The sequence below is a fragment of the Perna viridis genome, chromosome 5 (genome assembly GCF_037379345.1).
Source record: "Perna viridis isolate PV_CMFRI_1.1 ecotype Kerala chromosome 5, ASM3737934v1, whole genome shotgun sequence".
NCBI classification, from domain to species: Eukaryota; Metazoa; Mollusca; class Bivalvia; order Mytilida; family Mytilidae; genus Perna; species Perna viridis.
Window position 1 is genome coordinate 20,376,067 of NC_142449.1, and position 25,802 is coordinate 20,401,868.

The 25,802-nt window shown below is 31.5% G+C and overlaps 1 protein-coding gene across 5 annotated transcripts in view; it reads right to left on the minus strand.

Annotated features, from left to right (window-relative positions):
* Nucleotides 1-25,802, minus strand: part of LOC148616446 (neural cell adhesion molecule 1-like) — a 107,424-nt gene that overhangs the window by 43,846 nt on the left and 37,776 nt on the right. For 3 of the 5 annotated variants that reach the window (XM_088583492.1, XM_088583491.1, XM_088583495.1), the window contains 9 exons: nt 23,255-23,575; nt 16,228-16,521; nt 14,796-15,131; nt 14,180-14,482; nt 13,905-14,018; nt 9,425-9,452; nt 7,415-7,440; nt 5,082-5,237; nt 752-790 (listed from right to left, as the gene is read on the minus strand). In XM_088583492.1, the coding sequence (XP_088439618.1) occupies nt 752-790; nt 5,082-5,237; nt 7,415-7,440; nt 9,425-9,452; nt 13,905-14,018; nt 14,180-14,482; nt 14,796-15,131; nt 16,228-16,521; nt 23,255-23,575 (1,617 nt within the window). The remainder of the gene's footprint in view (nt 1-751; nt 791-5,081; nt 5,238-7,414; nt 7,441-9,424; nt 9,453-13,904; nt 14,019-14,179; nt 14,483-14,795; nt 15,132-16,227; nt 16,522-23,254; nt 23,576-25,802) is intronic. The other 2 variants (XM_088583494.1, XM_088583493.1) reach the window with 2 other exon arrangements.

Genomic DNA, 25,802 nt, shown 5'->3' on the forward strand with positions numbered 1-25,802 from the left:
GGGCTCTAAAGTCGGTAAAGACAAGAAAACGATTCCCAGAGCATGTTAAAGCATTTTTAAGATCTAAATTTGAAAGTGGAGAAAACAATGGCATGAAAATAACACTGCAACAAATGATTCTGGAAATCATCTTTTTTTCTGGGAGGGACTATCTGTCTGTTTGTCAGTTTATCCATTTTCAATTGATAAATTTTTGCATTGTGATAACTTTGAACACTATTGTTTTGTTTCAAATTTAAAGAAATCATTTTGATATTTAAACGTTGTTTCAAGTTAAATAATAACCTGCAAGTTCAACTTTCTCCCACTGAGCAGTTTAGGAGTGGCACTTTCAAGGTTTACTTTTATTGACATTAACTATATATTCATTCATGCACATCTGGATATGTCGCAAATCCTTCCTGTAATTTTTCATCTAAATCCTTTGAACAGTTTATGAAAAGTTGCACTTACAGGGTTTTTACAGGTAAAAAAAACTTACATTGGATTATTTCCTTTTAGAGTCCCCTGACAGTTACAATATTCCTTCATGTATGTCTACATGTGATGCCCAAATTTCGTATAAAGTTTTTTCAAAATCCCTTGAGCAGTTTAGGAGTTGAGCATACATGAAATATGTACAAATGGCAGGCAGACAGACAGGGTGATTCCTATTTACCCCCAAACTTTGTAAAAATTATATATCATTGGGGGTGTCAATCATATATATTGTAAATTTAATAATGGATATATTTATGAAAAGTAATCATACCTTTAGATTTCTGCTTCTTGTTTTCTTGCAACTTTTTTCCTATAGTAATAGTAAATAGAAGAAGTTGTTAGACAACCAGATTTTTAAGGAAATCCACAACCATTAGAGAAAAAGACATCTGAGAGGGTGTATTCATGAGGAATCCAAAGGAAAAATCGCAGCCTGTGATATTGACTGGTCCTAGTAAATGATTTCTAAGAACTAAGTGTTTTATGATTTGTCAAAATCTCTTCAAAGCTTTTACCTCAAGGATGTAGTAGTTGTAGAACAATGGATAAAACATGAATGTTTAAAGGACAGAACAAAATGTTTCTACATTCCTCACTGATACCTTTACCAATGCAAAAAATAGGAACAAATTTCCAAGATTTATAATAAGAACTATTACCGTAAATACATCATTAACTAGATGTGTCAGCTTAACATAGATGCCCCTGTCTGCAGTACAAGTAGTACCCCACAAAAACATCAACAAAGCAAAACAGAACTCGACCTTTGTAACTCATCAATATCAACCTTCATGCCAAACATCAGATCAATATTTAAAAACATTTAGAAAAAAAGTCTCCAAACAAAAATGAACAAGAAGTTCAAGGGTCACATTTCCATCAGAAATCAATAAACTAGAACAATACTTATGCTTAATCTATAACTCATCAATATGCACCAGTATCCAAAATACGCTTCGACATCTCAAGGCGTTAGGAAAAAAAAAACTTTGCCAAGTGCAAAATGATACAACCGTAGCCATTTCAACTCAACTATTTTCACTTGAGACAAGTGTGAACACAATATTAGTTTATGACACACTAAACATAGGGATTACAGTTCATTATGGACACAAAAACTCATTTTAGCATAATATTGCAAAATATTTTAAAATTCAATTCAAGTGCAAAGGTCTGCTTCAGGGTGCATTCATGGATCAATTAGTGCCTCATTATCTAAAAATAGTTAATGATACAGTTAATTTGGGGCGTGGTCTACTTTAGCCCATTATAACTCAAAAACTAAAAGAAATATCTGAAACCTTACTGAAAACTGCAGGCAGAGATTTTCATGATGAATCTATTTTTAAAAATCTCTAAAACTGCACAAAAAAATAAAAAAAGATGATCTTTGGGGGTTGGCCTCCTTTGGCTGCTTGTTATTTGAAAACTGTAAAAGATTTCAAAATATTAAAAAATGCTGGCAATGATTTTGAGGACATGAGGAATTTAATCTAAAAAATTCAAAATCAGACCAGAAATAAACAAGCTATGGTCAAGAAATCAGAAAAGAAATATTTGTTTCTGGCCCCTTATTCTTACTCTACTCAAGTCATAACCTAAAAAAGCAATCCAAGTCTTCTTTTTGAGGTATGGCACCTTCCAATCAAATTTCAAAGGATTCATTTAATAATACTAAGTAATTGTAGGAAAATCCATGTTTCTGCCCTTTTGTTTTTTGGCCACTTATTTTTTAAAAGTTCATGTCTTTACCCTAAAATCAATCAAAGTCTAACCATTATGGTTAAAATGTTCCTACACTTTTACTTGAGTTACATAGTTAAATCCTATGAAATGCTTGTTTTTGGCCCTTTTGGTCCCTGATTCTAAAACAGCTGGAACCATTACCCACAAAACATTACAAACCATTCTTTTGTGGTTCCAAACCTTGTTTTTTACAATTTTTAAAGATCAACCGATACTCAAGTTATTGGACGAAAACTAGGTGAGTACAGACTACACTTACGATGAAATGGACGATGACGCACACAGAAACATTTTTTGTGATCATATAAAACGTTCATGGGCTAAACTAATTCAAATATAAAAAAAATAATAATTTGAACTGGAATTTGATCTGTAACTCATCAATATACAACTATTTACAAAACATCACATAAGGCATTTAGAAAATAAAGAGCTTCATACAGCACAGCATAATATGACCGCCTGAACAATTAGGGTAATTGTGGATACAATATTAGTTTTTGAAACTCTTAAGCATAGCAACTTATAGTTCATTATGGGCACAACATCTAGTTTGAAGAATGTATAGCACAAACTTTGAAAATTAATTTAAATTATCAAAATAACCCCAAAACTAAAACAGTTGATTTTTTGGGGGATGTGTCTCATTTGACCCCTTTTTTCGTTGAAAACCATTAGAGATACCTGAAATCTGATTGACGACAGCAAGCAGGGAATTCCACAAGGATTACAATAAAAATAAATCGTCAAAATCGGACCCAAATAAAATAGTCGTGGTCTTTTATGACTTGTAAATGATAAAAGATTTCTGAAATCTGATTAAAAATGCATGCAGGTATTTTTAAATAAGGAATCTAAAAAAAAAATTCAAAATCCGACAAAAAATTAAAAAGTTAATTTTTATTGGCCATGGTTCAATTCTGTACCCCTTTAACTCCAAAACAGTAAAAGATAAGCCTCCCTATAAAAGAATTAAAAACAGAATTTCAGAAGGAACATATTGATATCTGAATCATAAAAATTGGATCAACAATAAGATTTTTCCTATCAATTCTAATGATAACACCATTTTCCCACTTTTAGACTTTTACTTCAAAAAGGAGTGGGGCAAAAACCTCCAAAACATTTAGAGCCTTCTGTCATGTTCCTAGGAATAATGTGTTAAAATGTCAAAAAAAAACATAGTTTTACTCAAGTTTTTGTAAACAAACTTAAGTTAGACGCCAACGACAAAAATGTGTTTTACAGTAGTATTAAAGTTCAATAAATTGGTCATAGTATATATTTCGAACTTAAAGGGCACCATTCTTTCAAAAGTCAAGAAACCAAAACAAACCTTGAATGTGATTTGTAACACATCAATATACACCTGTATACAAAAACATCTACAATATCTCAGGGCGTTTAGATCCGGAAAACCGGTTATCAGGAAAGGACAGAATGACCGACACTTCGACTTTGTAGATGGGACATAAAAAAACTACAAGAAATATCTCCTTAGAAAATTAATGGTTCACAGCCCAAACACTCAAACAACTACTCAACAGATATTGTCAAGCAAACAACATGAAATTTCAATGCCCTGTTCATCTCTGCTGCTTACAACAGCTTTCCAGTCAACAATTTATAATTTCATAGAAACATTCAAACCAATTGTGACCAAGCAAAAAGTCTCAGATATATTTACCAATCAAAGTGCTGTATGCACTGAAGGTTTTCTAATATATTGAAAATAGTAGCACACACAGTCAATAACAAAGATTACGTGACGTGAAATAAAACTGTAGTCACGAATCTGCATTCCCATATAATTAAGAACTGGTTTTCTTCCCTTAAGAGTTGAATTCAGAGATATGCATTGCTTATTACCTATAGAACAGTTCACATGGGATATTATTTTCCAATGACGCTGTCTCATGTGGCAAATTTGTACATAAGCACCATTTTTTAATGTAAAAATTCAATTATTTCGTATTTTTCATATAAAATATAGTAATTTTAACCAAAAACCTCCTTTGAATCTTACATTTTATGTGGGATGTTCTAATTTTTTCATTGATTTTGTGGGACTTCTCTCCTCATATGTCGAGGGTTAACTGATATGGATATGATTTGTAAATGAATAGTTAACAGTATCTAACTTGACATACATTCACAAAAAATGAATTTGCCATTACACTGAAATACTCTGGTTAAGAAAAATTGATTCTCAAGCCATACACAAGATTAAAAAAAAATAGATATATTTTATCAATTTGAATTTTCCTGCCAATTTAACTAGGTCAAATTCAATGCCCTTCACCTCTGATAAGTGTGTTAAATAGTAGAACATGCTGAACACATTCAATGCTTCTTGACCCATTTTGCAAAAACTAAATGTCCTTATAGCAAATATATTACTAAACATCTTTCAAGGCCAAAACAGAGTCCCTCAAATCTTCATTTGATTTTAAGACAAGATGTTAATTTTATTTGCAGGACAAATCTTCATTTGATTTTGAGACAAGATTTTAATTTTATTTGCAGGACAAATCTTCATTTGATTTTAAGATAAGATGTTAATTTTATTTGCAGGAATGATAGAATATTAGTAAGCTGAATAAGTGCATGAAACATATTAACTGATTTTGAAAGAGATATTTACTGATAAAAAAGGAATTATATATTCTGTGAATTTGTTCAGAAATAGTAGGGAACTTCCTGACATAAATCAGTGACGTAATGCACTTTGAGTCTGAAGAATCACAAACACCAAAAATCATGTTAACAAGTTGAAACTATAGATGGTCAATATCTTGCAGTAAATCAGTAAATTTACCAAATGAGCTACATGTATCAGATTAATATAATATTACCTTTTGGTTTCTTGTCTTTATTGTTTTTCTGTGTTTTGGGTTTGTTAACTTCAGCATACACATCATTAGGTTTTTGTACTTCTGCATATTCACTTGACACTTGGATCTTACTGCCTGTATCAACTGACTTGTATAGTATGTTATCCTTTAATCCACCTATAAAAATCCACAGAAATATTTTTTTTTATGTAAAGGTCATCTTTATACCAGCTTCTTTTCAATAACTAGCAAAACTTATGTTGATAAAAATCAATATCAGACTAATTATATCTCATGAACATACTACCATGCTAATAATCAACTCCTAAATCATTTGTATGTAAATTAATGTGCTTCTGTCCATAGACACAGTGTTGGCAAACAGAACCCATATGTACATGTATAGCTCTTAAATGGAGTCAACTTCCCACTATCACCATATACCATCCCCATTCTCCCTATCCGCCCAGAAAAATCCCCATTCCCCCCAATAAAATCCAAACTGCATATTTCATTTCAATTGTCTTCATTACCAGATTAAATTTTACACTTTTTATATTCTTCAACATTTTAGCTTTTTTTTTTAAATTAAATTTAGTACTTTTTGCCAACACATGAAGATGAGTCTGTCACTCGAAAATGGTCACTTTTCTCCATTTCTGGTCATTATTTGCTACCTGTGGGGTTCCATGAATCAGGAACCAAAGCACATTCACCCTACAGCCTGTAGATCCTGAAGGCTACTGAAGCCAAATAAAGTGTGTTACAGTCACAAGTGGGGGTCAGGAGCCCCCTGAAGGGTCATTCAAGTGAAAAATTTAGTGTTTGTCTAATACCCCCACAAACACACACACACACACCAACAAACCTGAAAAGGAGAGACAATGTACAAGTCACCAAGAGAAAGCAATATACTAAATATCTTAGCATTCCCTATAATAGAAACTGAGAAATCTGCTATGAAAATATCCATTATGCAGCACCTTAAAAATTACAAAGTCGATTAGTAAACAGAAAGTAGATGAGCGACAAACCTGAAAAGAGGAGACATGGTGCAAGTCACCGCAAGAAAACAATACACCAAATATCTAAACATTTTCTCCAGTAGAAGCTGATAAATCTGTCATGAAAATTTCCACCTACAGCACCTAACAAATACTAAGTCGGTAAACAGAAAATAGATGAGTGAAGAATCTGAAAAGGGGAGAAAGGGTACAAGTCATCACAAGAAGCAATATACCTAACACCTAAGCATTCCATCCAAAAGTTAAGAAATCTGTTACAGAAAGTGTAACAGACAGATGGATGGACGGATGAGGTGATTGCAATATAGCCCACACTCACTGAAATAAGTGAAAAAAATGAAGGAACAAAAAAAACATTTCATTGGATGCATGGTTTGAGGGTGAATAAAAAAAGTTGAAATGATTCACATTCTAGGTTTTTGCACAACAATTAGTTTTAGCAAGGTCAGCATTGAAAAATTAGTCCTAAGAGCAGAGTTTTGGAAAGAATTATGAACAGTTTTCATGAATAAAAAGAGGGTGAATTTGTTTTCTGATGATTGATGTTTTGAATGCTGTGTTAAACTCTGAAAGAAAGCCTAGCTGACTGACCAAGAAGTTGAGTTTATTAAAAGTACAGAAGGAATGAACGATTTTTGTGTTTAGAAGAGAGTAAAGAATATAATAGCTGTATTTCATAATGAAACTCAACTTTGATCAGCAGGGGTATTAATAAAGCAAAGACTGCTTTCATTGACAATTTAAATGCAGTTCTCTACGATATCTGCTTTCACCCAATTTCAGACTATAAGTCTTGTAAACCATCTAAATATCAGTAACCTAATCACAATTCTGAAGCATGAAACTTTTTTTTTTCAAGTTTAAAGTGTTATTTCAAGTGTTCCACAATCATTCCATACTACAACTATATTGAACAAAAAGCTCTTAAGAGCATGAAATACTTGCTTGGAGAATTAAAATCATTTAGGCAAATCATTTGAAGCAAACATTTCATCAATTCAAGAGATCCTCATAGTTAATGTTAATATCATTCCTTCTACCTGCTGAGCCATCTGAACCACACAAAAAAATGATCATTGGTAAAAGGAAATTGAGGTCAACAACCCAAAATAGTTTCCAATATTGGCACTTGAAGTTTCAGAGGATCTGATCTTTAAAAATGAAAACTGAAAAATAAAAAAGTAAAACGCTAACCAGTATCAAAGGAAAAGGGATTTTGGCAATAGTGTAATATATGGCATTCTAGATAAATCTTATAAACTTACTGTCTTAAATAAGTTGTGGTAAAATAAACTGGCAAATGAAATTAATACATTAAATCATACGTACCTTCTTCATCCATCTCTGAGTCAGATCTGTAATAAAGTTTTTTAAAGTAATTATTATTGAACATTGGTTTTTATACGTGTTATACTACTATATCCTGTTAATATATTTTTTCATCAATTTCATGTTTGTTATAACCAACTGGCATTTCATTAAAGGTTTGCCATATATTTACTATATGAGAGAGTAACCTGTAACAATTTTTTTTTCAATGTAAGATCTACGGATTGAAATATAATAGACAATAGAAAATATTCCAATCTGGGAAATCCAGAACTGTTTCCGAATTATACGGCACTTATATTAGTACTGGACAAAAAACTGATACCAAAATAAACATACTAGATTACATATAAAGCGAGTACGCTTTCAAGGTTGATACAGCTTATTGTCTTTTGTACTATGTATACTGTATCGATCTCAAGAGTCAAACAGATTTATTGTTGTATTTTCTCACAACTGTCCCAGGTTAGGGGGAGGGTTAAACGTTCATAAACATGTTAAATCCTGCCACATATTTTATGTGCCTGTCCTGAGTCAGGAACCTGTAGTCCAGGGGTAGTTGTTGTTTTTTTTTAAAGCTTGTCTTTAAAACTTGATTTCCAACTTAAAATCAATCAACAATAATTTCCCAAGTGAATTACTCCCTTGCTCTTTATTGAGTGGCCTGCCATTTTACCCCAAATAATCTGTACCGAAGTGGGGAAAAGCATAAATGCATAAGTATTTTCCAAATTTTGAATATTACCTATACTCAAATTTTGAATGGGAGATCAAACAAAAATACAAAAAGTGTATTTTATACATTTACAAATGAAACTGGAAGTATCATTAAGTTTAATTAAAATAAGAAAATTCAAATATGAGATGTAATGACACTAGTCTAATAACCCAATATCTGTAAGCATTGTGAAGACCTGAAAAAAAATGCATTTTCCCCACCTGCCCACCACTGTCCGATCAATATTTACCATTCTATAAGCAGATTTTCATGAGTACGCAACATAAAAATTAAATTTAGAATTAAATTTGGATGTTATAAGAAAGAAATGAATGACATTATAGACATTCGTTTACTTTTACTGGAGTTATATGGTTAAATAATATAAAATGCTTTTTTGTTGCCCCTTACTCCAAAATGATTGGGAGAATAACTCCAAAAATCAATAACAACCTTCCTTGTGTCGTTTGGAACCTTGTTATAAATTTTATAAATATCAACCATTATTTAATTTATTGCACTCAAATTATACAGATGACAATGACATAGATGACAACTGTGATATAACATCATACAACTCCATTTTTTTTAAATAAGAGATGCACAATAGCTGTCTACAAAGCAACTTCATCATCTATATCAAGAGTGAACTTATTTATCAATGGAAAACACACATGCAATTGGAGAGACAGGATAGGTTACTGAGAAGTGTATTGATCATTTGTAACAATCATTGCCATTGAATAAATAGATTTATCTGCTGGATAAATGTTATCTGGATTTATTTACAACAATCCATACAAATTATTCTGTAAATGAAATGCTGCACACTACGCCGTATTAAGAATAACCTCACTCAACCATTTCAGTCAAAGTTTGAAAAGGGGAGACACGGTACAATTGGTCATGCAGAAGCAAAATACTAAATAATATATGCATTCCCTTCAATAGAAACTGAGAAATCTGTTACGGAAATTTCCATTTTGTAGCACCTAAAAAATTACTAGGTCAATCAGTAAACAGGGTGTAGATGAGCGACAAACCTGACAAGAGAGACACGGTACAAGTCATCATAAAAAAAATATAACAAATATCTAAGCATTCCCTTCAGTAGAAACTGAGCTGATATGAAAATATTGTAACTTACAGATGGACCGACAAGGTGATTGCAATATAGATTTAATGAGTGGGGTACAATAAATATTTATTAAGCAGATAAAAAAATGACAAGCATGCAATCTTACCACTGCAGTGCATATACTAGGTACATGAGAATATATAATATGATTTACCTTAGAATTTCCTTGGTACTTTTTCCAACTAAAATGCAAATGAAACAAATAAAACTACACAAAAGTAAATATATGAAATGCAAAACAAAAACATGATTTTGTGAGAAAATATAATTAAGTACATACAATTATTAATACAAAAACAGTAACACAAAAAGCATACACAAGGCATGGATTCTTCAAACTAGGAATATAATAAATTTAAGATTTTTTTAACTTTTCAATTAACTCTGATATTAAAGACTTTTCATATGCCAGAGTGCTTTATGGACTTACAGATTAAACCAGATGATTCATAGACTTTACAAATACATTAATAAAATTAAAGGTATTTAATTTCATTGATACATACATTTGTATGAAGGTTACAAATTAGAACATAAAAATTGCCTAGTGTAAGATATTTGCTATTACTAATATCATTTATAAATTATTGTTGGCTTTGTAGGTCTAGCATACATTGTCCCAAAGTGAACAATAAAGGGACTTAGATATGCTTAATGTTTGGTATATCAGCTGACGGGTTTATCATATCCTCATAGCACAGCTCTATATTGTTTTTTTTTACTCTCTTCTTGAATATATTTTAACATCAATTAATTTTGTTATTCTTTATGTGTTTGTATCCAGTGGTGGGGGGAATCTTAAAATGGAAGATATTCGAAACATGTACATAACATCATCAAGAACTCAACTAGCCATATACAGCAAACGATATCACTACTACAGAATTTTTTTTGTTTTTTATAACTGTTTGACTGGTATGAACTATGAAGTTCCTGCCACACAAATGAGGCAATGTACCAGACTGACATGCCTCAAAACTGGACACTTACTTGCTACCATGGTGTACATGTAGCTCCTTTGAAATACTGTGTTAAAGGAGCATCAAAAACTAGGTTTTATATCACCTACAACATTGCTAATATGTTTTCTCCACTGTGAGCTTTCAATTAAAGAACCTTAATGAGCCCTCTCATATACCCCACGCGTCCCAATGTTAGATACTCAAGTAAATTTGTTTGTAAGAGAAATACATGTGGAAGGACCCCGATAAAAAAGGGATAAGAGTGTTTTCTCAGGCTTTAAATCTTTATCTTCTAACTAAATTCTGTTACCCAGAATAGTAGTTTCAAACTCAAGACTGTGATTTCTTTGAATTTTAGTTAATTCAAAGTTAATATCATCGTAGTGGTACAAAATGTACACTTGACATGTAACTTATCATAGTAAACTTATATACCAAAAATCAAGTCATATTCTGCAAGCGTTTAGAAAACAAAAAGTCTAAAAACGGTTATTTCTGTGAATTTAGCTAAGTTCAAGGCCTGTAACTTCAGTAAAAATCATCAGAGGGAAACCAACTTCAAACTTGTTCTGTAAATTATCATGGTGAATTTATATACTAAAAATTATGTCAACATCTGCAAATGTTTAAAACAAAAATAAATAAAAAGTCCAGAAGACTGATATTTCTGTGAATTTTCTTAAGTTCAAGGCCCATAATTTTGGTAAAAATCATCAGAGCAAAACAAAATACATACTTGACCTATAACTTATCATGATGAACTTATATACCAAAAATCATATCAATATCTGCAAGCGTTTAGAAAAAAGTCCTAAAAACTATTATTTCTGTGAATTTTGCTAAGTTTAAGGCACATAATTTCGGTAAAAATCATTAGACCAAAACTAAATTTAAACTTGACCTGTAACTTCTCATGGTGAACTTGTATACCAAAAATCATGTCAATATCCAAAAGCATATAAAAAAAAGTCCGGAAAATGTTTTCTTTCTGTGTATTTTGCAAGTTCAAGGCCAGTTATTTAAGTAAAGATCATTGGAGTGGAATTTAAGTTAAATTTTACCTGTAACTTGTCATGATGAACTTATACACCAAAAATCATATCAATATCCCCAAGCATTTAGAAAAAAAGTGCAGAAAACTTTTTTTCTGTGAATTTCTCTACGTTCAAGGCGTATAATTTTTGTAAAAATCATCAGAGCGGAACGAAAGTTTTCTGTGAATTTGCTAAGTTCAAGGCCCTTAATTTCGGTAAAATTCATCGAAGAAAGTTAAACTTGACCTGTAACCTATCATGGTGAACTTATATACCAAAAATCAAGTCATAATCTGTAAGCGTTTACCAAAAAAAAAGTACAAAAAACGGTCATTTCTGTGAATATAGCTAAGTTCAAGGCCTGTAATTTCAGTAAAAATCATCAGAGGAGAACAAACTTCAAAATTGTTCTGTAAATTATCATGGTGAATTTATATACTAAAAATTATGTCAACATCTGCAAATGTTTAGAAAAAAAAGTCCAAAGGACTGATATTTCTGTGAACTTTAGTGAACAGTCATCCCAAGTTTTGTTACAATCCATCTAGCGGTTTCAGAGGAGAAGATTTTCAAGGTTCAAAAAGTAAAATTCAGAAAAAAATCCATCTCAGGATCTATAACTCAAACACCCACTGAAATTGGTACACTGATAGATCTCACTTACTGAAGATTTTTAGCTAAGTCAGAATCTGGCTAATGGTTTTGGACATACCATGTACTTGCGAAAATACAGTGTTTGACTTCTATATTGTTCTTTTAATAACAGCAACCAAGATATTTACACAGACAAAAAGACAGCAGAGGTCATTTTGTGCAGGATACTGTAAGGAACAATCATGCTTAATTTGGTTCCAATCAGTCCAGAAGATTCACAGAAAAGATTTTTGAATATTGTAACATCAAAACTTGCAAAAAAATACAAAAGAGGAAATTACCTCTTAAGTCCATCAATGGAAGGTCACGAAAATATATGCACGGATAGATCTCGTCATGCTGATCACTTTTACCTATCACAGAATTCAGCTAAACATATTGTTTTGGAAATATTTGCAAAACAACTACAGTTTGACTCTTATGTTCTGTTCTGATAACAACAGACATGTTTTTTAAACAGATAAAAAACCAAAAACTCAATTTATGAAAAATGCCATAAGAAACAAACATAACAAGTTTAGTTTCAATCAGTCCACTAGGTTTAGAGGAGTAGATTTAAGAAAAAATGTCAACGGAAGACGACAACGACAAACGCCAAGTGATGGCAATAGCTCACATGGCATTTTGAGACAAGTGAGCTATAAAATCACCCTGATTTGTATGAAAAATTACCAAAAATAGAGTACTTGAAATCAAAATTTTATAGAAATCAAAAGGGAGCATCTGACCATGGATTCATATAATTTACTAAAGTTTCATGAAATTTGCTGAAAGCTTTTTTTTCAGTTAGAGAAAAACAAACCCTTTTTTAAATTCAAAATGTTCCATAACTCAAAAATTAGTTGTTCAAAATAAATAAAAAAATTAAAACGAGCTTTCTTCATGTACATTCGTTTAGAATTAACGAGAATGCAAAACAAAAAACACAAAAAAAAACACAAAAAAGGGAAATACCATTAGGTTTTTATGGGGCTAAGATCAAATTTGAAATAAAAAAGCAGAATTGAAATTTTTCAAGTTTGGTCACTATTTGCTTAGTAAAAGCTAAGATGTAGGCTAAAATGTGATTCCCCTTAGGCTATCAAAGGCAACTGCTTGCTGAGCCACCTGATCCACACAAAAAAAGTGGATCGTTTGTAGAGGTCAATGAGGTTATTAACCAAATTTCTAGACATTTACACATGTGGTTTAAGAGAACTTCATCTTTAAAACTTGGCCAAATAGAGGCTTGAACGGCATCTGGTGGCCACCTTTTCTAATCGAGGGGAACAAATTATAATTTCTGTTCAGTTTAGTCATCTTTGGCTCCATAAAAGCAAAGCTATATGCCAAAATGTGTTTCCTTATAGGCTTTCAATGGCAACTTTAAGGGACCGCAGCCATCCCCTGAGCCCCGAGTAATGACAAAAAGTATACAGGTTGTAGAGGACATTGAGGTCATTAACCCAATCAAGTTTCAAAATATTGGCATCTGTGGTTTCAGAGAAGTAGATCCTTGAACACTGGCCAATCAGAAGCATGAGTGGCTTCTGGTAGCCATCTTGTTTAATCAAGCGGAACCTAAGCAGATCTTTTGAAAAGGTTCTTGCGCAAATCATTTCTGATAAGTTGGGTTAAAATTGATCAAGAGGTTTTCGTGTAGCAAAATGTAAAAAGTTTACAGACAATGGACAAAAGATGAAGGACGCAAAGTGATGGCATAAGCTAACTGGAATCTTTGGTCTGGTGAACTGAAAAGGCAGGATCTATAATTATATTATAGCCCTAATATTGTTTATTTATGAACAAAAATTTTTTTTCTCAAAAAATTGATCCTAGCCCCACTCCCCATAAAAATCAAATGGTTGCTCCCTAAAAGAAGGAAGAATTCTAAATGACTAATTGACTAATATATGCATACAAATCATATTACTGCTATGCATAAGTGCCTCCATTGAGTGACTCAAAATTTTCCTATTTTAGAAATATCAAATTTTGTACTAACCTTTCTTTCTTCTGACAACTACTACAGCCACTATTGCCAGAATAACAAATATTACAGTTAAGCTTCCAACTGCTGCTCCTATAACAGCACCTTGTCCTGAACTATGTGAACCTTCTGAAATATTAAACAATTATATATATAATAAATAAAATCCTTAAAATGGAATGTTAAAATAAAATATTGGACCAAAGTCTATAAAGTTTACTTGAAATAAAAAAATAATATTCTAGTTTTTCCAAGATGAGAATCTATTAAAAAACTAGATTTGTAATTACCTTTAGTAGATATTATCTCAATCTGTGTAGGTTTACTCTTGTTGAATTTATTCTCAGCATACATCCTAAGTTCATAAGAAGTGCTGTCCTTAAGTCCTGGTAATTCATATGATTGTAATTCATCTTGCAAAATGATTAACTCTTTAGAAACGATTGCAGATTTCCACATTCCAGAATCTTTTCTTCTGTATTCTACAACAAAACTCTGTTCATGTCCTCCATCAAAGGCGGGTTGCCATTGTAATAAAACCGTAGAATCTGTTGACCCAAGTATTGTAAAATTCGTAGGAGTTTCCGGTGGACCTTTAAAGAAATAATGTTAAAACATTGATTCATGTTAATGCTTACTGTGCATCATTCGAATTAAGTCTTGGTATATCAAAAAAGAACTATTACTATATACATGCATTATTTTAGTGATGTATGTAAAGTCATTTCGAAGACACTTTTATGTCTTAAAGGTTCTATTTTTCAATGAACATTGAAAAACTAGCTTTGAAGTTTAAGGTTTCTCTTATTTGTAGCTAAGGTTTCAGGCTAACCTCAATTTGTTTTTTTTATTTTAACAATAATAAAAAAATATACATCTGATCAATTCTAACAAATATTAACTTACTTGCAGATATTAACACTACAAGATGTTCCACAGTGTCACCAACACGGTTTGAAAGTCTCAATGTATAGTTGTCAAAGTCCTGTATCAGTAGATTGCTAATTGTCAGTATAATTTTAAAACCATCAACCTGTATTGTGGTACCATAAAACGTATCAGTTATAACATCAGAGACATCTGACATTCTGTATTTATTGGACTGTTTTATTTGGATACCATCTCTCATCCATGTAAGCGTATTGTATTTAGGAACACTGTAAACACTGACATCAATGTCTACATTTCTACCATACTGTCCTAACTTAGTTTGGCTGGAACCATTCAGAAAACGTGGTGGAGCTGAAAATATTGATAATTAATATTTAGAACTACTACTACTTGCACAGATGATCTACACACCATCCAACCGTTGCTATTTACCACAGAAACAAAAGTAAAACATATCCCTACTGATCAAGATACCATTAACATTTTTTCTTAAGTCACAAACATTATGCCTTGGCACTTCTAACATCAATATTTTTCTCCAATGGACTTATTGTGCTTTTTTGATGGTAGATCAAAAAGACTATTTTTCATAAAATTTTTTAAGTAAATTTATAAAATAGTAAAATCATTGAGCGGTTTTGACTGAGTTGCATTAACAGAAATATCTAATAGATACATATGTGGATCAATATCCTTAATGTACCTATCAGGGTATACAAAAATCAGTTTGAAAATACAAAACTTTAAACGTTAAGTCGCAGTAGAAGGGACCTGCATGATCTGCATTTTTCTAGAAAACGATACGTTCATTTTCCACATCAACCAAATGAAACCAAATTAAGAACTATAACTATTGCAAAGTGCCAATTTCATGTACAATCTATAGTTATTGTATACCAAAAGCGCAACAATCAAATAGAAATGCATGAATAACCTTCTGTCCGTTTTTTAGAAAGACTGCTACTTAAATTTTCAGATACTATTAACAATTCATCTGTTAATCAAACTTTTTCTATTAACAAAGTATCCAATATCACTGTTTGTAAGAATTCCAATGTGTGATTAATAACACTCGTTTCTTTTCACTACACAAGCTATTTTGGATTAATTAAATACACAATATGTCAACAACGAGTATATATAAGCCATGTTAATCGTTGTACATGAGTAATCAAGGGAACTAAGATTCTAGCGAACATCAAAAGAATGTTATCCAGGGAAAAAGACAACAGACATGCAAACAGACAAGAACTACAAAGAACATAAAATAACCAAAATAATACAAATGTACATACAAAGTAACAAAAGTAAATAAGCAACATGGACTCCAGTAAAAACTAGGAGCATAGACCATGTGCACCGGAAGGGTAAGGGTCCTCTGCTTTTCTGTCCATCTGATAGAATCTTGCGAAAGGAGCAACCATTAAAGTGTATACGACTACAGTACCTTGACTGATAACATATCCAGATCCTTGCTGATCCAGAATTCCGTCTTTATCACTGATACCATTACTAGCTGTACATACATACTCTCCTGTGTCCTGGTATCTGCCCTTCTCAGACTGTTGAGGAAGAACCAGAGTACTATTACCATCTAATTGTCGGATCAGTTCTCCATACTTAGACTTATGCTGCCATTTGGAGAAAGAGCTAGCAGGATTACCATCTGCATCACAGTTTATCTCCCGAAATGAGAGTGTTAGAGTAAAAGTTTTATTCTGAACAGATATATCAGGTGCGTCTGAAATATAACAATTTATAGACTGAACTTGTTTCTGCCGTTGATTGATATGATACTGAATATACTGTAATTGTTAATTTTTAGAAAGAAAAAAAAATATTGCTGTATTTGAATCTTAACCTATGAAGTCCTCATTTGCTCTGTAAATAACCCAAAAAAATGTTTAAAAAAACAACTATTTTTGTATTTACAAGGTGAGTATGCTACACATCATATACATTTAAATGAGAGTATATCAACCTTCATCTAGGTGTGTAATACAATTCTTATGGTTCTTATTATAACATAAGGGCTATACAATTGAGCTCAAAACAAGCACGTATATTCAAGTCATTGTCCAGAACAAAATTGTGATACCTGACAATAATATATTTTTTGTATTTTCTGTTTAAAATAATACACGATAGGGTGCCAAAGTTACTATAGTATTCACTTACGATATATCATATCAAATAATTATAACAAGAAGAAGTTACAAATAGCAAATACGACCTCATCACAGATTTACATTACATTTCCTCATAATATATGTCCCGATAAATAGTGTTTCCATGCAAAACATTAAAATATTTCAGTAAAACACTGTAAAAGGAGTCATAAAAAAAGAAATGTGTTGTAGTGTAACATCAAGAATATCATATTTCATTACGATAGTAGTTTGGTAACTGTGTAATATATAGCAAAAAGAATCATTATTTTTTTTTTTTTTTTTTTTTTTTTTTTTTTTTTTTTTTTTTTTTTTGTTTTGTTTTGTTTTGGTTTTTTTTTTTCAAAAAATTCCGCCTTTTGGTAGAGTTTGAAGATGAGTTGTTCTGGGTACTTTTTGTTTTGTTGGTACTTTATTTGTAAGTAATAAAAAATCAATGTATATATATATGGGTCTCTTCCGAGTGTTCCAGTGAAAGATTTCTTGGTTCCTCAAATTCAAACATGATGCTGTATACAAAGAAAAAATTCTTTATCTTATATCAAGCAGATTTAATTTTAGTAAATGTGTAGAAAAGTGTGAAATGCTAGGTACCAAATGTTAGATTACCCATATTTGATTAATAATAATTAGATTAATATGATGAATTTCTGTTTGACAATTGACAGATTTTAACTCAAATGAAAGTGGGCAATGAATAAATAAATTAATGAATTATAATGAACTGTCATGGACCCAACTCAACACAGTCTTAAGTGGAGAGTGAAGGGTACCTCATGCTTACATTTGCCGTTTTGAACTCATGTGGGTTTACAGTTTTTAAGTAGCACTCAAGTAAGAATCATGCAAAATGTGATTCATGGTTGGAAAGCCTACATATTTTTATTTTTTATATTTTGCTTAAAATGTTATATTTAACAGAAATTAACATGTGGCTTTTCAAATAACCCATACTCTTATGAGATAATTTTATTTTAAATGCACTGTAAAATCAAAATTAAGGGAGACAATTCTCTAAATGACACCAGAATACAATAGAAACTATTGGATTATCAATGTGAATTATCTAAGAGCAGACAGATTGGAATCCAGCATCTGCTAGCCTCTTGTGCTGAAAACATGAGAGGAGGTTGCCATTGATTAATGAAAATATTGCATTAATAAAAAAAGAAATTTTATAGGTATTTCTTGGTCGGGGTATGTAATCCCTGCACACTAAACTCATTTATTTTGTTACTTATATATCCTCCCCAAAACCAAATATTTGGAGGTCCTCCACAATATGTTTAAGGGACATTTAAGAAATATTTTGGAATGATAAAACTATTTTCCCTGCCTGTATATATATATATATATATATATATATATATATAATTTAAATCTAAATATTTGAATAAAATTGGTTCAAATGTTTCTCCCCGTGTGGGTCTGGGTGTCAAAAGAATAGGCCTGCAACACCACTAAGCTTGTCGTAAAAGGTTAAATTGCCAAACCCTACCCATCTCTCCCTATTTCCAGTGGCAATCAAAATTCGTCGACCCCATTATCCTTGTGTCCCATCCCATTTTTCATTTATTATAATTTTATGTTCATTTTATCATCTATTTCATGTTCATGGCCTTGATATAGCTGAAATATTGCTGCTCAGGCATAAAACCCTAACTATCAATCAATCAATCAAAACTTTTCTAATAAGTAATAAGTTAAAGTGACAAGGCAAAAAGCCTCAATAACTGATGAAGACTTAGTAAATTGGGACATGCTTCAAATTTTATTTCTTGTATTTTGAGTCTCATCTCGTGTCTATCAACTGGAATTCAAACTCAAATTTGATCCCTGTAACATAGATGCAATTTTTCAAATTTCTCATCAGCTATGTACAGATTTTTGACGTGATGGACAAAAAGTTGTCCATTTATTCTCATTATCATGAAGGGGTTGTGAAAATAATGTAGTAATTATTTGACTTTTACAATTGACAGAAGTCTACCTACATTCAAACATACCAAAATTGTTAATTTTTTAAATGAAGCTTAAAAGAACACTTAAATTAATTTTTACACCAACTACACTTAGTTAATCACCAGTTTCTAATACACCCATATGTTGCAAGTGAGTAAAATCATGTGAGTGTAAAGTTCAGTGGGATGTCACTCTAGTAAAAATGATTAAAGATATCTTGTTTCACCTGTGAGAAAGAAACTTCATATTGGTGAATCAAGATGTGCTGACAATTATAAAACATCTGTAGTAATGATATCAACAAAGGTGTTTTAGGGGCCAACAGCAGCCTGTCAAGTGGAGTGAAGGTTTTTTCCTTGTTCACTGAAGACCAATGACTGGCCTAGAGCTGAAGTATTCCACCACAGTGTTTTTTTTGTTTTTGTTTTTTTTTTTTTTTGTTTTTTTTTTTTTTTATTTCTTTGACATTTTTACCATATCCATTCTACTCAAAGAGTAATCAAGAGAACCCAGATTCTAGCGGAAAACAGCAATAGGATATCAAGGGACAAAGACCAGACATGGAAAACAGACACACACAACATAAAGTAACTAAAATAATACATACAAAGCAACAAAAGTAAATGAACAAAATTTCAAAGCTTACATGATGCAAATTAAAACTAAAATCATACATTTGCATATCCCATATTATTTAGAACTGTTCTTCTTAATATGTATAAACTGAATGTCGATCAATACTAGTGATTTCTGAAGTAAAAACAGTAATCGATAGTTAAACAGTATCCAACTTCACACACATATACACATTTTGTTCCATTTCACCAATTTCCCAAATGTTTAAACCTGTCCAAAAGATAATTTGCAATCCATTTCAAAACTACTTATATAGAGTATTATCCTCAACAGTAATTATACTGAAATGAAACCATTTTCAGCTTAGGAAAAAATCCTTGATCAATATAAGATTTCAAAACTAGAAACTTTTTATCAATTTGAATTTTCCCGCCAATTTTACTTGGTTTAAAATCACCACTCTTCACTTCCTGTTAGTTCATCATAAAATATTAATAAAATGATGGAGATTTGAATGATGAATGTGTTAAGTAAAACATGCTAAGCACATTTAATGCTTCTTGACACTTAACTGCAAGAGTTTCACTTATTGCTAAAATTTTTAAAGGCCAAAAATGAGCCCCTTAAAACCTTTAGTTCATTTGAAGACTAAATATTAAATTTATTTGCAGAAGTAATAGAATTAAATTGATCTGAATAATTGTCTGAAACATATTTACTTGTTATAAAAAACATATTGAATAATATAAAAGGAATTACATTTGGACTATATTTTTGTGTAGTGTTCAGAAACAGTCGAGAAGTTCCAGGCATAAACAGGCAACATAAGGTATTTTTATCCTAAATGATCAAATACCCCAAAACTGAGTTTAACATGAATTCAGAAAGAGGTAGGAGTGGTGCACAATTTGTTTCCATAGGTATTCAAATGATCTGCTGGAACACTCACCTAAAAATATTGTCAACCATACATTTCAACATTTTTAGCTATTACATTATACTTAGCGTTGATTTGTCACAATCAGTATGGTTTTTTACATAATAAGCTTTTTCTCTACTTGGTACTAGATGAAAATAAAACAGGTATGGTAAAACAAAACATCTGCACCGTATATCACCTTACTACAAAATAGTAAACACTTTCAGAGATTACCAAAAGTTCACACCTTGAAGCAAGCTCTGGAAGGTACCAACAACAAAGTAATAATATTGATTTGCACCAGGGTGCACAAGCCCAGTTGCATCCCCATTTAAGAGAAAGAAATAATTAAGATATTTTAAATCAATAGGATTCTCACTTACCTGGTATGTAACAATATCACTAAGTCCCATTTGAATCAGATGCAAACATTTTGAGTTATTGTCCAGAAACATAATTTTTACAGAAAATAATGAAGTTTTTTGACAATTGTGACCTTGACTGCAAAAGAAATTCACCCTAAAATCAACAGTCTCTTCACCTATCTGGTATATTCCCTTTCAATCAGATGTTAACTTTTTAAGTTATCATCTGGAATCCTACATTTATGCAAAATGTAAATTTTTGGTTGACTTTGACCTTGACCAAAACTTTTCCCAAATCAAAAGGTATCACGCTTATCTGGCATGTAACAATATCCGAACATTTGGTTTGAATCAGGAGTAAATAATTAGAGATATGATCCGGCAAAAATGTACTGGTCATAAAAGAATTATTGAATGACATAAAAGAAATAACATTCATACTATATACAAATATATAGTTCTTGGTAGAGATTCCTCATACTTTGTAAGAAATAATTCCCAATCATCTTCCAAATATACAGAAGAAGATGTTTACAAAATGCTGGAATTTTTAATCGACAACATATTTGTCCAGTGTGGTGGACGTGTTTTTCAACAAACAGTCGGCATTCCAATGGGAACAAATTGTGCTCCTTTACTTGCTGACCTATTCCTTCACTCTCTATGAGGCTGACTTTATAGCTGATCTGATCAGAAAGAAAGAATATCATTCGGCTAGATCCTTCAATCTCAGTTTCCGCTATATAGATGAGGTATTATCTTTAAACAATCCTAATTTCGGGGATTTGATACATCGCATCTACCCAAAAGAACTTGAGATAAAGGATATGACAAACACTGTAAAGTCAGCCCCATATCTTGACCTACACTTAGAAATCTATGATAAAGGAAAACTACTGACCAAACTTTACGACAAACATGATGACTTTTCATTCAGAATTGTCAACTTTCCTTTCATCTGTGGCAACATCCCTTCGCCTCCTGCGTATGGAGTGTTCATATCACAACTCATATGTTATGCCAGAGCTTGCCGAAACTAAGCAGACTTTTTGTATCGCGCTAGAACTCTAACAAATAGGCTTCTGGAACAGGGTTATGTTGCTACAAGATTGCAGTCGTCACTAAAGACATTTTATGGTCGTCATCATGAACTCGTGGATCATTATGGTGTATCCATCAGCACCATGCAATCTGATTAATTCAACAGGTCATAGTTTTCCTTTTCCCGTTTGTCTACCTCGGACTTGACTTTTTATGAGCAACTCAGCGGATATTTCTAGAAAAGCAGAGGACGCTTACCCTACCGGTGCACCTGGTCCATGCTCCCAGTTTTTAGTGGAGTCCGAGTTGCTCATTTACTTTTGTTACTTTGTATGTATGATTTTAGTTACTCTATGTTTTTTGTTGTGTATGTCTGTTTTCCATGTCTGGTCTTTGTCCCTGGATTACATTCTTTTGATTACCGCTATAACCTTGGTTCCCTTGATTACTCTTTAGCCCATTTTCTTGCTTATTCCTCAACCGTGTCCATCCCATCCTAAACATTTTAATCATAAAAAGGGCATACAAGACATAATTTGCATACAAACAACAAAATAGCCCCTGGAAAGGTCTCAATTTGAAGATACTACAATAATATTTTTGTCAGAAGATCAGTCTTAATTAAGGGGGTCTACCACAGAATACAGAAGAGTATGCACCTATACTTTCATGTGTTTAGAACACGTAACAGTTTATGCAGTTCTGTATTACAGCTTAATTATCTACAACAATGCCAGTTTGAATTTCTGATAGAAATTAAATCAAAATGTGTCAATCATGATCATAGCACAAATTTACAGATCCGTACAATTCCATAGTGTTGGACGTTGAGATAGTGGCAATAAAATGTAATTTCTTTTACATACAAATACAATGTTGTTAAGAGCACTGTCTGTTGGCATGACAATGGATTTTTTTATGATTATCCTTTTAACTTGCTAAGTGTCAAATATATAGTGGGATTTAGAACTCAAAAATGTCACTCGATCACTTCTTCTTTTAGCCTATTTTCTTCCATACTCCTGAACTTCATTCATCAAAATCCAATGTTTAACATCTGATTGATATACTTTCAATCCACCAAGTGCATACCAGACTCATTAAATATCCAACAAAATGGCTACTAAAAATATTCTTCATTTGAGAAAAGATACAATCACAGGAAATTTTGAAAGGGAAAGTATTTTTCAGGAGATAGGTCTAATATGTGAACAAAATCGCAGAATACGAGAGGATGAATACCTAAACTTTTATATAATTAGTACATATAACAGACTATGTAGTAGCATGATCAAAAAGCTATTACAATGCTTGGCCTTTAGGTACCCAGTTTGAATTTCTTATAGATATTTAATCAAATCATGTCAAACAATAATTCTGTATGATAAAACCACAAAACTACACAAATGACCTTATCTGGACAATACAATAGTGTTAACTTACACCTGACTTCAACAGTTGTTGAGTTTTGTACATAGTTGTTTCCTGATGCTGTATTTTTAAATCCACACTTGATAAGTTGTCGGTTGAAGTCTTTATGTACTTTAAAGTTCAAAGTCGATGATGCTGTAAACGTCCCATCTGACTGTTGAGATGATGATACTGATGTAGAGTTGGATGTAATATCTACATTTCTGTCACCAATTAACCAGATCCATTCTGTAGGAGAAGGACGACTACCAGTTGAGGTACAGGTCATAATCAATGACTGGGTGTTATCTGTAACTACTGGATTCATACTGAAGGATGGAATAAGGGGTTTCACTGTAATATGAAAGAACATCAACGATAGTTATGACATATTTTTTACTGTTTTATATCATCTGAACTAAAGCATTAAAGGTGCAAAAAATGACACTGGTTATTCCTAAATCTAATTCTAAATTACATTTTTTTTTCAAAATAGTAAAAGCATATCTCATTTCAATTTTTACTTAATTTTATCATACGCATTTTTACATTTACAAAATATTTAGAAGGCCACATTTTTTTTCTAATTTGTCGGTTCAGAGATTTTTGACTTAATGAAATTGGGTTGGTAGTTCGTCGGAAAAATATTAAAAAAATAAAATTGGAACCAGAATTAAATATACATACTTTTTTATGTTCTAAATAGAAGATTTGACATAGTTTAGAAGTGGGATTCTTATTTACTGGAAATATCTTCACATCATTCATAAGCACCAGTTCTCATTCAACATTTTCAGTATCTAATAAATCTATTGTCAGTATTTGGCTAAACCTTACGGTTTCGAAGATATATGCAAAAAAACTAGTATCAGACCCCTATGTTCTACTTTTAGTAACAGCGGCCATGTTTTTCAACGAATCAAAAATCTCCACATCATTGATATGCAGGATACCCTAAAAATTATTCATACAAAGTTTGATTTCAATTGGTCAAGTAGTGTCAGAGGACAAGAGGTTTGAAAAATTGTTAAGTGATGGCCATGTGAGCTAAAAAACAAACATTTTTTTAAAATTTATTATTATCAATATTTTTTAACCTCTAACTTGTTTGTAACAATCATAACTTGAAACTTCAAATACTTCAAAACCTTACGTTCAAAAAAAAAGAAAAAAAAATGATTTCATAGTTGTTTTGCCTAAATCATTGTATTTAAACACGTCCAATTTGTTTACAGTTTTGCTTCAATAAAAATATCAATAAACATTTCATTTTATCTTATTTTATCTTTTTTTTATTTTAACTTTATTACCTGTAATTAATTAAAAGCTTAGCCAAAACTGGAGACAGGCCTTCTATACTGATCTCTAAAACTTCTATCAGCATCATTGACTATATTGATTCTATCTTCTTAGAAAATACAATTGTTTTTTTTAATATAACATGTATGTTCCTACATCATTTTATATGCTCAATGCAATGGAAATAACATTTCATTTCATTTAAGGAATGTAACTTATATCTAAATATATTATCATTTATAAAGACCTTTGGTTCCATTTAAACATAACATAAGCTGCTTCACAGTTTATTCTGCATTAATTGAACCAAAGTTCTTCATACAAGATTATTTAATGTTGTTTTGAACGAGGATCTAATGGAGAAAGATTTATAAATTTTATATGTTCTTGTTATTAAATCAAAGTTTTTTTTTTCTATTTTAGTCAAGTTACCTAATGTATTAAAGTTTATTTCATCCTCATCTTAATCCCCAAAAATCTTAATTTAGAAATACAGGAAATTCAGAAAAAAAATCTTCATATTGCATAAATCAATTAAAAGACAACTAATCACTGATATCGTCATATTGACAGAACATATATTTTGTAGATATCAAGCATATTGACTGAAAATTCACTACTAATTATGTCCTTTTAAAGCCCCAGTGTGTATTTATCAGAGGTCTGTGTAGTGTGAATAAAAAATAATATACACTAATATTCATCAACATATGCTAAAAAAACTATAAAAGACTTCACAACAGAAACAGTAATATGTTACATCATAATGGGGTTGTCTCTTTGACATATTCACCATTTTCATTCTTGATATATAAATTTATGAAATAGTGCAAAACCTGCTGTTAGGTCATCAAAAACCCATACAGCCACCATACTTAAATTCAACCTTGCACAATGGTTATGATCAGAATTAAAATGTGTATTAATTTCTCATTAATAGGTTTGTCAAAAACATCTGAAATTACTAACCAGTTATATAATTAACTGTTAGAATTTTTTATCAATCAACAGGCATTTCTATTTGGTTTGATATATAAGAGTAATCAAGGGAACCAAGGTTATAGCGGTAATCAAAAGAATGCAATCCAGGGACAAAGATCAGTCATGGAAAACAGACATATACAACAAAGAACATAAAGTAACTAAAATCATACATACAAAGTAACAAAAGTAAATGAGCAACTCGGACTCCACTAAAAACTGGGAGCATGGACCAGGTGCACCGGTAGTGTAAGCGTCCTCTGCTTTTCTAGAAACATCCGCCGAGTTGCTCATAAAAAGT